Source organism: Manis pentadactyla, chromosome 9, assembly GCF_030020395.1.
Source record: "Manis pentadactyla isolate mManPen7 chromosome 9, mManPen7.hap1, whole genome shotgun sequence".
NCBI classification, from domain to species: Eukaryota; Metazoa; Chordata; class Mammalia; order Pholidota; family Manidae; genus Manis; species Manis pentadactyla.
This window is the reverse complement of record NC_080027.1, coordinates 21,099,110-21,114,397: the sequence shown is the minus strand read 5'-3', so window position 1 is coordinate 21,114,397 and position 15,288 is coordinate 21,099,110. Positions and strand designations below refer to the sequence as shown.

The window sequence follows — 15,288 nt, the reverse complement described above, 5'->3', positions numbered from 1 at the left end:
TCATAAGTTCTTGATATAGAGACAATGCACATCATTCTTAAACTGTTTCTGTTTAATGTCTAGTGTGAAAAATAGAAGGAGTTGATAAACCAATTTTTCTGACACACTCTTATCATTGCCTTTTTTTACATCTTTGTTCCTCAAGCTGTAGATAATGGGATTTAGGAAGGGAATCACAACAGTGTGAAATACTGACACCATCGTGTCATGGTCTGAAGCACGGTTGGAACTTGGTCTCGCATACATGAAGAGGATGGTTCCCTGATAAATTATCTCTCCAGTTAGGTGAAAGCCACATGTAGAAAAGTCTTTTTGTCTCCCTTCAACAGAATGAATGTTCAGAATGGCCAACAGAATGAAGCCATAGCAGATCAGCACAATCAGGGTAGTGACTGTCTCAGTACCCACCCTCCAAAGTAGAAGAGCAGAAGCTGGCTTGTGTGAGTGTCAGAGCAAGAAATAGCCAGGAGACAAGGGATGTCACAGAAGACATGTCTGATTTTATTAGATGCTCAGAAGGAGCAGCTGAATGTGTCCACTGGGTGTACAGAAACATGCAGGCTGCCACCAACACAGGAAGCAATGATATGGGACACACAGACTTGGGGAGACATGCTCACTGCATACAGGAGATTGGTGCAGATTGCTACATAGGAATCATATACCATTGCAGCAAGGAGAAAGCCCTCTGAGGATCCACAAGTAAAAAGGAGAGGCATCTGTGCTGCACATGCAAGGAACCAAATGGTTTTATTCTTTGACACAAAATCTGCTGACATATCTGAGGTAATTACTGAGGAGAAGCAGGCACTGATAGGTCAGAGCACACTAAGATAGGCGAAAGCACACTTGAGAAAAGTGTACATGGTTTTTGGAGTCAGGAATCCCCACTGACCTATAAAGCCAAAGCCAGGTTTCCCTACATAGCAAAGAGGTAAATGGCTAAAAACAGGATGAATCAAATTGTCTGCAGTTCAAGCTCTTCTGTGAAGCCCTTCAGTATATACATGGTGACTGCAGACACATACTGTATGTTGCCACCTCATGAGGGAAAATTGAAGATCTTCATGAAGTATATAAAATGTCGGTGCAACTGGTCTTACTATTTTGGAGTTGAAAGGAAGGAGTGACACACAGCAGCAATTCACCGGAGAATTCCGCTTTAATAGGGAAAGGCGCTGGGTTATATAGGAAGGGGCATGAGCTGATTGAGGTGTCACTTCTACGGGGCTGGTGGCTATTGGCTAGGTGCTGGGATTAGGGGGGTGAGGGGTGATTGGGCTTCAGGTGGCGCCGGCGGGAACAGAGGACCCGGAAGAGAAGCAGGAGGTTCGCCGTCTTATGCGTGGGGGCCCTTCATTCCCCCCTTTCTCCTCTATGGGGTGTGGACGTTGCTTTCTCTCTGACTGCTTCCTCCTGAACGGGGGCGGAGAAGGGAGTGAGGGCTTGAGGACCGGGAGGAAAAGATTGATAGGACTCCTCACAGTAAGGACGAGTAGATGTGGACTTCTTCAGGTTGGAAATCAATGAAGGTTCCCTGTAACCATAGGTCGAGGACTTGTTGATTCCAATGGTGCCAAGAGGATACGGGTGCCAGAAGCCAGGCGTCTGTGGCCATTGTTTCCAGGAACAGTTTCCAGCGGAGAGAGGGGTCCATCTCAGCGTGTGGTGAGGAGGTCACGTGAGGGTGAGGGATCTTCTGTGGCTAAAAGCTGGTAGTTCTTGAGTAAAAGCTGGTTGAAAGTTTGATTAGAGATTTTACCGACTTGGGATTTGATAAACTTTATTATACAGGGTAAGAAGTGACAGGCAAGGAGAATGATTATTATAGGGCCTGCAATGGGCCACAGCCAGGTGAGGAAGGGGTTTGTTAGTATTGAAGAGAATGGGTTGGAATTGGGAGCAGAGTGGAGGCTGGAGGCAAGGTCAGTGAGTTTGGTAATGTCAGTTTCTACAATGCCGGATTCGTTGATGTAATAGTAGCACTCTTCCCGAAGGAAGACGCAGCTGCCGCCCTTTTTGGCTGTAGGCAGATCTGAGGCCCACCAGTTTTGAAGGGTGACCTTAGCTAGCAAAGTGACCTGTCTTTGGAGAGAGGCCAGGGAATAGGAGGTGGATGTCAGGGCTCGCTCAAGTTTGACGTTGAGATCTCTAATTGCCTATAGAGAGTGACCCAAGGCTCCCTCTGAAAATCCTGCCCCAATGGCTGAGGTGGCTAGGGAAATACCGACCATAATGGGAAGGAAAGCAGCCCTTCTTGTGCCCAAGGGCAAGGGAGGTTGAGCTCAAGGAATTCTGCCGTGCTGTAAAGTGTAAGCTGTGGGATTAGGGTGATGAGAATGCAGGGTGTGCTGGAGTTGGGAGGCAGTGAGTTGAAAAGACTGCCATTACACCAAAAGAAGAGTCCCGGTTGCATAAAAGTCTTAGAGCCAGAGGTAGGGGTGTAGATAGAGAGACAGTGAAGTGCAATGGAGGGGGGAGGGGTTGGCCTACACAGCGGTGGATGGTGAGATTGTTTACGTATTCTGGTTCCCATATGGGTATGTCTGCCAGGGGACGGAAGGGTTGTCCTTCTGCATGAAAGGAGTAATTGGAAATGTTTAGGGGCATGGCGGCTAGCAGTGGTTGCTGTAGTGATGCGCAGAGGAAACAATTGGCAGTGTTAAGGGTGTGGTTGAGAAAGATGGTGGTGTCCTGAATAAGCTGTAACCAAGAGTAGGATGAATTGGAAGAGGGGCGGGGATAAGAAGATGAAGAGGCGCCGTCAAGAGTTTGGATAATGACTTTTTCGGAATGTCCGATATCTGATTCAACTTGAGAGATCTGGGAATGAGAGGGAACATACTCTCAAGAGATATGAAGGGTACCGTGGGGGGTCGATGACCCCCCATAGTAAACTGAGGCTGTGACTCCGGAGGCCCATCGAGAATCCCAGGGACCTGGGATTGATACAGAGAATGAGCCATTGGGGTATTTCATGAAACGGTTTGAGCATTAATACTGTGGGTACCGGGAGTTACCCATGTAGTGAATGGCGCAAGACCAGTAGGGACATCCCCCGTAGGTGTCTGGCCATCGCCTGCAATAGGCTTGTTTTTGGTCAAAGAGGAAGCAGAGGTAGGGAGAATAAAGGTAGCTGCTAGTGTACACTTCGGTGGAGGGATGAAAGTGGAGGTATAAAGGCACGGAGCAGCCTTTCAGAGGGCAGTCTGATGTGGCAATGAGGGCAGTAATTTTTGTTTGATGCTGTGTGTAAGTCTGTCTGACTTTGAATCGCCATACAAAGGAGGCTGGGGTGGCAGGGAAGACAATAGGAATGAGGAAAAAAAGCGAGAGAGCAGTAAAGGAGGAAAAAGTCATGATTCGGGTATGGATGGCAAAGGGGGTGAATGGGAGGTGCGGAGTTTCAAGGGATCAGAGGGATGAAGCATGGTAGAGTAGACAGCATCTTGGGCTGTATCCGAAGGACTCTGGGTTGTGACTGATGGGTCTTGGGTATTTGGTTTCAACCTGGAGATATGAATTCAAGGGGTGACAGAGTTATCAGGCAGTGAGAGCTTGGTGGCCGAGGGGGTGCAGAGAATAACTGGATGTGGACCTTCCCATTTTGGGGTGAGAGAGGGCCGATCCTCTGGCAGCTTATAAAACACTAGTTGGCCGGGCTGTAAGACAGGAGGGTTTTGGGAGGCGGATGGATCAGGAAGGAGAAAATCCTGATATTTCCACAATTCAGTGCGGAGGAGAGAGAGTAGTGGAAGGGCCATATTAGGAGGAATTGGTCCTTTGTGGGAAGGGAGCCCTGGGGGTAGAATTGGGAGGCCGTACATGATCTCAAAGGGTGACAAGAAGGAAGGTTTCTTTGGGAGGGCCCGAATGCGGAGTAGAGCTAAGGGAAGTAAGCGAACCTAGTCAAGGTGTAGTTCTAGAGATAGTTTGGTCAGGATGTCTTTTAGAGTCCTATTGGCTCTTTCTACTTTTCCCAAAGCCTGTGGTCGATAAGGACAGTGTAGATGCCAGGGGAGTGAGAGTGACTTGGAGAGGTTCTGAATGATTTGGGCAGTGAACTCAAGGCCGTTATCTGATTGGAGGGAAGTGGGCATCCCGAACCTAGGAAAGATCTGGGTGAGGAGGATAGAGGCAACCGCGGACGCTCGTTTGTTAGTGGTGGGGAAAGCTTCGACCCATCCTGAAAATGTATCTACTAACACGAGTAGGTATCTGGTACGCAGTATAGGGGGCATGTTAGTGAAGTCTATTTGCCAATCTGCAGCGGGGACATTACCCCTTTCTTGATGAGCTGGGAAGGGTCAGGCCTTAAGGGGAGTATTAGGGTTAGTGCGTTGGCAAATGGTGCACCTGCGGGTGATTTGGTTAAGTAGGGTTTTGTCTTCAGGAGAGAGAGAAAAAAAGGATTGTAAAAAATGGATCAAGGATTGGGGGCTAGGATGGAACAGATTGTGTAAGAAGCAGAAGAGAGACTCTCTGTCCTGGGAACAGAGGGTGTCTTGTGATAAGGCTAAAACCACAAGGGCAGATGGATAGTTGTCTGGTACGTCTTCTGATAGGGCAAATGACCGGGCTACTCTGTCAGCTTTGTTGTTACCTCTTGTAATGGGGGAGTCATCCTTTTGATGTGATTTGCAGTGGACTATGCCCAGTCGGTGTGGGAGTTGTGAAGCCTCTAGAAGTTTAGTAATTAAGGCTGAATTAGTGATGGAATTTCCTTTTGTGGTGAGGAGGCCTCGTTCTTTCCATACTGCCGCATGAGACAAGAGAATGTGGAATATGTATTTGGAGTCAGTGTACAGTGTGAGAGACGTGTCCCGGGCCAGAGTGCAAGCTCTGGTGGCTGCAATGAATTTGGCCTGTTGATTGGTTGTACCGGGGGGTAGGGCTCGTGCCTCGATGACGTGTTTGAGGGAGACTATTGCGTATCCTGCGTAATGGGTGCCCTCATGTTTAAAGGAGGACCCATCAGTAAACCAGATGAGGTCGGAGTGTGAGAGGGCTCCTTCAGAGATCATGGAGTAGCACAGAAGGCAGTTGTGAAGGGCTTCCAGACAATCATGCGAGGGAGTATGAGGAGAGTAGGGTAGAGGAAGAAGAGTGGCCGGATTCAGGGGCGGGCAGGGGAGGAAATAAATGTCTGGATTTTGGAGGAAAGAGAACAGTAAGGTCAGGAGCCTGGAGGGAGAGAGAGTCTGTAAACTTTTGTAGGTTAAGAGATCTTTTAGGTGATGTGGGGACAGAATGGCAAGGGGCGCCCCGAATGTCAGTTTATGAGCTTCCTTCTGCAAGAGCTGTCCAGCGGCTAATGCCTGTAGGCAGGGGGCCCATCCCCAAACTTTGGGGTCTAATTGCTTGGAAAGATAAGATATTGGGGCAAAGGATGGGCCATAATATTGGCCTAGGACTCCTAGAGCTTGACTGGACCTCTCATGACTGTATAATGAGAAGGGCTTCGACAAATCAGGAAGATGGAGAGCTGGGGCTTCCACAAGGGCTCCACGGAGCTTAATGAAGGAGTGTCGGGGTGAGGAGGATAATGGCTCTTCAGGGGGGCCCTTGCTGAGGTCGTATAGGGGTCTTGCCAACAGGGAGAAGTTAGGGATCCATGCTCTAAAATACCCAGCCAGGCATAGAAAGGAAAGGATTTCTGTCTTGGTTTTGGGAACGGGCAGGTCAGAGAGGAGTCATTTTCTGTCTAAGGTAATGGACTTTCTTTGTTGAGATAGGAGGAATCCGAGGTAAGTGACAGAAGGGGAAGAGATTTGAGCTTTGACAGGGGATACGCGGTAACCTCTGGAAGCTAGAAGGTTAAGTAGGGAGGCAGTGTCAAGTTGAGACTTTTCCCACGAGGGACTGCAGAGTAAAAGATCGTCCACATATTGTAATAAGGTGGACTCAGAGTGATCATGATGAAACTGTTTGAGGTCCTGAGCTAGGACCTGTCCAAAAATATGGGACTATCTCGGAAGCCTTGTGGAAAAACTGTCCAAGTGGGTTGTTCAGAATGTCTTGTGTATGGGTCCGTCCAGGTGAAGGCAAAAAAATCTTGGGAGGAGGGGTCCAGAGGGATAGAAAAAAATGCGTCCTTCAGATCTAGGACTGAGAAGTGGAGGCCAAGGCAGGGATCCGCGATAAAAGGGTGTATGGATTTGGAACTAAGGGATGGATAGGGACAACGGCCATGTTGATGAGACGAAGGTCTTGGACAAGGTGGAAAGATCCGTTGGTTTTTTTAACAGCTAATATGGGGGTATTAAACGGAGAGTTAGTGGGTCTGAGGTAATTTTTGTTTAAAAGATCTTGAATGATGGGTTGGAGGCCTATGTGGGCTGAAGTGGTTAGGGGGTATTGGGCCTGACAGATATACTGAGAGGGGTCACGTAATTTGATAGAGGCAGGAGGACATAGAGACACAGCGGGGCTTGTAATGTCCCAAACTTTGGGATTTACAGGGTGTATGAGGGTGGAACTGGAGCTTTCATTGGGTAGAGGGGGGTCGTCGGCTATGAGGGCCATCAGAAAGGGAGTACTGGGGGCTGTGGGAGTGGATATAGTTATGGAAACATGGAGGAGAGAAAGGATGTCCCGTCCTAGTAAAGGGATGGGACACTGGGGCATAACCAGGAAGGAGTGGGAGAAAGGTATAGGATTGTCTTGGATTGTGCATAAAAGGGGGGGTTTTAATGGGAAAATCTGTTTACCTCCTACCCCGACTATAGGAGTAATGGCAGGCATGGTAGGGCCCCGGTATTCTCGCAAGACTGAGAAGGTGGCTCCTGTATCTAGGAGGAAGGAGATGGGGCAACCGTCTACTATAAAGGTAACCCTGGGCTCTTGGTTGGTGATGGAAATGGTCAGGCGAGAAGCCCCGGGGCCCCGTCAATCTTCTTCTGGCAGCCCCACTATGGCGGGCTTAAGATGGGGGTTGTTCGTCCAGCCTCCCCTTCGGGTTGTTGGGCAATCAGAACCCCATTGGACCTTTATGTGGCATCTGGGGCGGCATGGGGTGGTAGGAGATCTGGGGGAGGGGCACGCCCTTGACCAATGTCCTTCTTTTCTGCACTTGATACAAGCTCCTGGGGGGGGCTTGTTTGTATAGGGGCGCCCAGGTTGTGGTTTTATCAGCTGGGCCAACATTTGGAAATTGGCCTGATCAGCCTTTTGTTTACGGCGTTCTTTCTCCTCCTCCCGGTTATGGAGGACTTTAAAGGCCACTGTTAGGATCTCAGTCTGTGGGGTAGCGGGGCCATGTTCTAACTTTTTGAGTTTAGCTTTAATGTCGGGGTAGCTTTGAGCTAGGATGTCATTAGGACATGTCTTCTGTCAGGCATTTCTGGGTCTAGGCTGGTAACTGTAATAGGGCTTGAGTGAGTCTGTCTAAGAACTCGGACGGAGTCTCCTCCCTCCTTTGAATTATGTCTTGGAGCTTTTGAAAATTGACTACTTTATGAGCTGCCTTTTTCAGACCTGCTATTAAGCAGCAGGCGAACATATCTCAAGAGCGGAGACCCACGGCGGTGTTATAATCCCAGTGTGGGTCTTGTTCAGGGACAGCGGTGGGGCGAGGGGGATAGGTGGGGTCAGTCCTGTGGGTTTCAGTGGTGTGCGTTTGGGTGAAGTCCCAAACTCGTCTACGCTCTTCAAGAAGGAGGATATTGGCCAGGAGCATGAAAATGTCATGATGTGTGAGGCTGTATGACTGGAGGGTCCATTGAAACTCCCTGATATATGTCGTGGGATCAGTGGAAAAGGAACCTAGGCGTTTCTCAAGTTGGGCTAAATCTCCAAAGAAGAAAGGGACGTGAACGCGCACGATGCCTTTGGATTCTGCTACCTCCCGGAGGGGGGGGCGTTAATTTTGGGAGGCCCTCGGGACTGAGTCTGAGGAGGACTGAAGGGTTCTGGTTCAGTCTGTGGGGGAGAAACAGGTGACGGGTGCAAAGATGGAGGAGGCTCCTGGGACTTAGTTAGAGGGGGGCTGAAAGGCTCAGGCTCGATCTGCAGGGGGGGGAAGGTGAGGGGGATGAAGGTAGAGGGGGTGAGGTGAGTGAGGAGATAGTGGTGGAGGAAGGGGGAGGGGCTGTTGTAGGAGAGGAGGGGGAAGGGAGTGGGCGGGAGGATTCTGCGGGGGAGGAGGTGGAGGCGGCGGTGGTGGCGGAAGAGGGCGGAGGGGTTGTAGGAGGGGGAGGGGCTGAAGGGGGAAGCCTGTATGGTGGAGGTTTGTCGGCTGGGTCAAAGGTAATCGAAGAGGGACTGGGAGTGTGTGGAGGGGAGGGAGGCAGCCTGCAGGCTAGGAGAACTTGGGGTGGGGAACAGGTGGTGCAGAGGCTGGGATTTTGAGCTAGGAAGCGAAAAGCCTCGATATAGGGATTCTCCTTCCATTTTTTCAGGCGCTGGCAGTAGTTAAAGAGATCGCGAGTGATGTTAGGATCAAGAGATCCCCCTGCAGGCCATTGGTTGTGATTGTCTAGGGGGTATGTCGGCCAATCTTGGGAGCAGTATTTACGGAGAAGGTTTGGTTTTATATCAGGTGTCAGGGAGAAGGTGGCTAGATGCTTGAGCAGGCATTCAGGAGGTGAGCTTCCAGGGAGGGATGAGGAGGTTCCCATGGTTAAAAGACAGAGAAGGAGACAAACAGGGGAAGACGAACGGAGACCCTCGGACTAGGAGCAGATGGCAAGGAGACAAAGGGCGTCCCCGATGATCCTTGGGGGTCTGCGGAAACTCGTGTACGAGTAGGTTTCTTAGGAAGTGTGGGTCGTCACCCAGACTTCTCTGAGAACGCAGAGTGCCAGAGTCCGAGGTACCTAGTACTAGGAATTTTTGGCGGAAGGAATTTTCGGCGGAAGGAATTTTCAGCGGAAAGAGTGTGGGGGAAGGGAGCGTTCTCATCCGCAAAGGAGTCACCCCGTTTATGGCTGTTGAAGGGGGGCCTGAGGGTCTGCCGCAGCCGTGAAGGCCAGAGGAGGGGAGAGCTCCCCCCTCGTCCCCGAGCGTCAGGGCCTTGCCGGACGATCATGGTCAATGGCGCTGCGGTAGCTCGGGGAAGAGTGGCCCGCTCCGGGGGAAAACTTACCCAAAGGCCAGAGAGGAGTGGTGAGTGTGAGGAGCCAGCACCGGAAAAAGAGGATGAGGGCAAGCTGCTGCTGGTGTTGGGGGAAGACGGGGCCCAGTTGGGGTGTCCCGTCTCCCGGGTTTCGGCACCAATGAAAGGAAGGGAGCAACACACAGCAGCAATTCACTGGAGAATTTCGCTTTATTAGGGAAAGGTGCTGGGTTATACAGGAAGGGGCATGGGGTGATTGTGGTGTCACTTCTACGGGGCTGGTGGCTATTGGCTGGGTGCTGAGATTAGGGGGTCGAGGGGTGATTGGGCTTCAGGTGGCACCGGCGGGAACCGAGGACCTGGAAGAGAAGCAGGAGGTTCGCCATCTTATGGGTGGGGGCCCTTCAGGTGTGCTTGCATTTTATATTATTTTACCTTATTTTATAGAGTGTAAAAGGAGAACAGAAAGGCTTGTTAGTTATGAAATGAGGATTGGGTATTGAATATACAGTATAATAATAATTATGCAAATCTATAGGCACACAAATAAGCTCTATACTAACAAAAGAAAATGATTGGAAGAAATTCATCAAAATGTTACAAGTCTTGATTTGTTTTCATTTTGTTCTTTGAGTTTTCTTATATTCTAATTTTCTCCTGATGTACATAATAACTCCTATGACAGTATCACCCTTTAAAATGTAATATGGTTCATTGTGAAAACTGGATCATCGCATTCCACATGGTTTCAGCCACAGAGTAAAGAGATATTTGTCCAGAAATAGCTTCTCCACCATTCCAGTTAAAAATTGAAGGCATCACCAAGGAGGACAAACACCCCAGGCCCTCCACCATGTGACCTTTAAGGGAAGAGGTGACCAGTTCCTGGAACCCTAAAGGAGCTGCAATTAGTCCTTGAACTTGTGTTCCTGGAAGCATGCCATGCAAAACAGGCCAAGCAATGTTCCTCGGAAATAGGTCCCCAAGGATGAACAGATGTTGCACGATCATCAGCTCCTATGCACAAGGGGCCATGGAATTAAAAGCATAGGAGGCAAGGCTGCTGTGCACTCCTTATATTCACAGGAGCTCCCTGAGGTTCTTTCAGATCAGATTTGCCATTTGACCAGGACCTGAGCAAACGTTCTAGGTTGCTTTCTTTACACCTCAGAATAAAACAAAATGAATACATTACAATTTAAAAAGAACATTTCTCAAAAAGAAAAAAACAAGCATTATGCTACAGAAGTTTTGGATTCAAATGGTTTTCAAATGTAATTTGTGAGACATATGTGAGGTTGACAAATTTCTAAACAGGTAATAATGGAATAAGGATTTTTTCCGACCAAGCCTGGCTCACAGTAAGTATTATTCTCGAGAGTAGAGGGTTTTAGTTAAGATCAAATAAAATGGGGATGTTAAGAGCAGAGTACTTGAATTCATGGAACCAGAAATAGAGTGTTGAAGGAATCAGGGTGTACAGCTAATGTACATATTTTATAAATATGGTATTTAGAAGAAATTTGATTTTGAGTGGTCAAGTTGGGAAAACTTCATATCTTTTGAAATTAACAATATCATGTGGTCCTTAGTTTTAATACATCCTGCTAAGTCAACTAGATTTAAATTTATTTGTCATGCATATTAAGTTTCATGTATACTGGAAACAAAAGAAAGGTAAATAATACCCCCAAATTGTTGTTCTATCATTGTTTATATCTGTAGCATCCTGTCTCACATTTGCTGAAATTAAATGTAAACAGAAATACAGTATTATGAAAATGATTTCTGAAGTCAATCTGTCTTGGTAAAAACACAACCAACATTTAATAGCTTTGACTCTGGATTGGTTACTTAAACTAGACCCTTTTTCTCATCTACACAATGTGGCTAATGGTGGTCACATATGGCATATGGAGTAAATGCATTACTCAGGGGAAGCATTTACAAGAGTGTCAAGCTCACTTTAAATATGCCATGTGTTAGCTATTATTATGATTTATCTAAATGTCAATTTATACCGATTCCTGTATCTGGCCATGAACATAAAATTTTTCATATTCACTAACCTACTCATTATTATAACTTTCTAAAACACAACACTGAAATTAATATGCCATGTCGTTCATATAGACACAAGATTTTCTGAAGTTACTGCTCCTAAGTATCAAAGCTGACTTCTCAGCAGTTCAAACCAGCTGACCACTATGGGCAGAAGGAATACCACGCAGGTGACAGACTTCATCCTTCTGGGGCTGACGGATTCCCCGGAGGTCCAGCTGGTCCTCTTTCTGCTGTTCCTGCTGATGTACCTGATCACAGTGCTGGGGAACGCAGGCATGGTGCTGGTGATCCGCCTGGACGTCAGGCTTCACACCCCCATGTACTTTTTCCTCAGTCACCTGTCCTTTCTCGACCTTATTTACTCAACCGTCACCACACCTAAAACCTTACAGAACTTACTGACTTCCACCAAGTATATTTCCTACATGAGCTGCCTCACCCAGATGTACTTTTTTGTCTTCTTGGGTGCCACTGAATGTTTTCTTCTCTCCTCAATGGCCTATGATCGCTACGTAGCCATCTGCAACCCCCTCCACTACCCTGTCGTTATGTCCACAAGGCTCTGCTGCTCCCTCATCTTGGGGTCCTACTTCGTTGGATTTATGGATTCCACAGTCAATGTGCTTTGCATGAGCAGCTTGCATTTCTGTGACTCCAATGTAATCCATCACTTTTTCTGTGATACATCCCCAGTTTTAGCCCTGTCTTGCACTGACACACATGACATTGAAATCATGATATTTATTTTTGCTGGTTCCACTCTAATGGTGTCTCTTATCACAATATCTGTGTCCTATGTGTCCATTCTGTCTACCATCTTGAAAATTACTTCCACTTCAGGGAAGCAGAAAGCCTTCTCTACTTGTGCCTCCCATCTCCTGGGAGTCACTACCTTTTATGGCACTATGATATTCACTTACTTAAAACCAAGTAAGTCCTACTCTTTGGGGAAGGATCAAGTAGCTTTTGTGTTTTACACAATCGTGATCCCCATGCTGAATCCACTCATTTACAGTCTTAGGAACAAAGAAGTGAAAAATGCTGTCATTAGAATCATGCAGAAGAAACAGGACTCCAGACCATTAAAATAACAGTGATGTTAACTTTTAGGGATTTTTTTCTTCCCTTTGGTGTATTACATTGTTCTCTCTCAAAAATAATTGAATCCTTTAATTTGTATTGATTTCTGTTGTATTATTCTTTACTTGACTAAATAATATCTTGGGCATTTCCAGGAATATGTCTTTACAAACCTACATTGTAATAGGAAACCGTGAAATAGGTGTTAAATATATCATCTAAATATAAGTGTTTCTAATAGCAACTGAAGTTCAAAATAAGAATATTGATTGTTATGTCCTAAAGTATATCATACAATGTCTCACAAATATTCTAACTCCAGAGAATTTTATTAAGCAAAGGAGATTAATTTTTGGCACAATAATAAAAGCTTCAAAACTTTTAACTTTTTTTATATAGAGACTAAAATAGCATAGTGAGGACAAGCACTTGCTTCAGATCCAAACATTCCAGGATTTAGATTCTAGATGTGTTACCTCTTTAGCTCTATAACCCTTAATAACTCCTGAAATTTAAGCCTGAATTTTCTCAAATGCACAAAATAAATAGTAATTCCAGGTCCACAGAGTTATTTTAAAGATTAAATCAGATAATGGATGCAAAGCATTTAAGGAAATACTAAGAGTGGCCACAATCGTTCAAAGACTTACGTTTCTACAAAATTATTAATGCACAATTGTTTTTCTTAAAGAATATTCATTTGCATAGTGACTCTGTGGCATCTTAATACACTGATGTATAATGACTTCAAGGGCGCATGGGGAGGACTTGATAATATGGGTGAATGTAGTAACCACAATGCTTTCCATGTGAAACCCTCATAAGAGTGTATATCAATGATACCTTAATAAAATAAAATAAAAGACTCTTCACTTGTATTTTGTAAATTCCTTTTGGTTAATACAATTGACAAATGCACAGCAGCTAAGGAAAATACAACAGTTCATAATTTGGATTTTAGAATGGCAGATGTCAGCATGGAGAGATTTGGTGAAAATTAAAAAATTAAGGAAATAGAAATGCCTTCATAGTTGTAAGTTATTTGCATTTGCCCTGTAATTTCCCTGTTAATAGTAGTATCTTTTTTTCATGTAAGATGTAATCTGACATAATTTAAGACATACTGTCCATGTTTATAGTGCAAAGCCAAAATGCTATTTCATATAAACATGGAAGAAATTAAGATAAGAATAGAGCATGGATAAAATATGAACAGCTGTGGTTGCAACCAAATAACTGATAGATATGGTAAAACCATATTTTGCAGAGACCTTACCAAGAGCCAGGCAATATTCGAAGGGCTTTCGCTGTATAATTAACATAGTTCATCTTCCCGAGACAATTTTCAGGTAGTATTAGCAATACCCACACATTAACCTCATCTCTTGGAAAGTGATCTTTCTCCTTGTTCAGACAAACACTGAAGAATGATACTGGATTTCTCCTTCTGTCTCACACACCTGATGTCCAGCCAATCAGCTTGTTGTGCTAAACACAGAATCTGTCTGGAGTCTGACTACTTCTCAGCTCTTTCTCTGCTGCCACCCTGGCCCTGGATCCATCATTTCAGTCTTAGAATTAATGCTGCAGTTTCCAGGCTTGTCTCTCTGTGTGACCTCATCCCTCCTGACTCCAATCTCAGTGTAAGGGCAGGAGTGGTGCTGGCACGCAGTGTGCTGGGGCCTGTCGCTTTCTTCACACATCCTGCAAGTCTTCTCATCACACTAAGAGTAAAAACCAAACCTTTCCAAGAGCCCCCTGGTCCAAAGTGATCTCACCGCCACTCCTGAGCCCTAATAACTCATTCCTTAGTGTTCTGTCAGCCTCACTTTGCTCCCCCACACGGCCTCTGAACTCTTCCTGAACACCTTAGAGCAGATATTGCCTGAGATATATTTCACTTTCTCTTTTTCATCCTAAACCTTCCTTTTTAAAGATAAATGCAGGCTGATTTCTCTTAATTTCTTCTGAGAACAATCCTTACGCCATTTTTTAATATTGTACCTGTCTCATGTCTTTCCATCACTTGTTTCCCTTTACAGGCACATCCACCTAACATTTTGAATATTTAACTTGTGCCATTTTTTTCTTCTTTGCCCATGTCCCCATCATGTGAGCTCTGGGAACACAGGATTTTTGCTTTCACTAATGTTATATCCCCAGTGCCTAGTAGAGTGGCTCAATAAATGTATCTGAAGGATGAATTTTAATGTTGATGAAACTGGGACACAGAGAGATTCAGTAACTGGTTCCTGGTCCCTCCAAAAGATAAAGAACAGCCTCATATTCAAAACTAGACATTCCAACTCTGGAATTCACATTCTTCATCATCATTCTAGGAATACTACTATTATCAGAGTTGCAAAAGTGGAATCCATTATTACATAATAAAAACAAGAGGTGTTCTTGAAAGGTGTATTTGCTGGCAGACATTCTCCAAAGCAGCTGATAGAGGACACCGTGATTTGGGCAATACTAACTAAAATTTCTCAAACACATTGGCACGGTCGTATTTACAGTAAAAATAACTCTGTAATGGAACGAACAATTTATCAGGTGACTATATTGCTCTGGAGGAAATATCGGTAATAGTCAGGGTACAGGCTGACCTGTAAACAGAGCAGGTCAACAAAGAATAAGTATCCTTGGTCATAAGGTGCAGAGTTGAGCTGACTTGGGTTTGTGAATGGCTGTTTTTCACAAGGTAATCCTGGAACCTAGGTTGCCTCTGTGTTATTGAATTGTTTTCTCCCAGGTGCAGTTCTCTTTTGTATCCTGCACTATTGAAGAAGATTCATCCATTACTTCATCCAAATCCAGTGTGAAACGTGCGGTTTTCATGTTGGACAAAGAATACCCAAGTTTGTCTTAACCGATGACTTTAAAAGAGGAATTAAGTACTTTTAGTAGATAAAGGATCACTCTGGCCATCCTTGCCTCATCAGTTGAATTACTGATTTGAATGGTAGAAGCCTAATATTCTGGAATATGGAAAACTTTGAGTTTTGTTGGAGATGTATATTTAGGAACACTTTTGATGAAGATTTTTATTTCTAAGAGAAAATTTTACCCCGATAATCATACACATC

At 45.6% G+C, this 15,288-nt stretch overlaps 1 protein-coding gene and 1 pseudogene across 1 annotated transcript; one reads left to right on the top strand and one right to left on the bottom strand.

Moving 5' to 3' along the window:
- LOC130685004 (olfactory receptor 1102-like) lies at positions 1-2,923 on the bottom strand (annotated as a pseudogene).
- Positions 2,924-11,262: 8,339 nt separating this feature from the next.
- LOC130684689 (olfactory receptor 8H1-like) lies at positions 11,263-12,210 on the top strand. The gene has a single exon (XM_057506575.1). The coding sequence runs from the start codon at positions 11,263-11,265 to the stop codon at positions 12,208-12,210; it is 948 nt and encodes a 315-aa protein (XP_057362558.1).
- Positions 12,211-15,288: the final 3,078 nt, after the last annotated feature.

Excerpts from the sequence above, each read along its gene's own strand:
- LOC130684689 (XM_057506575.1), top strand. The coding sequence starts at position 11,263 with ATGGGCAGAAGGAATACCACGCAGGTGACAGACTTCATCCTTCTGGGG.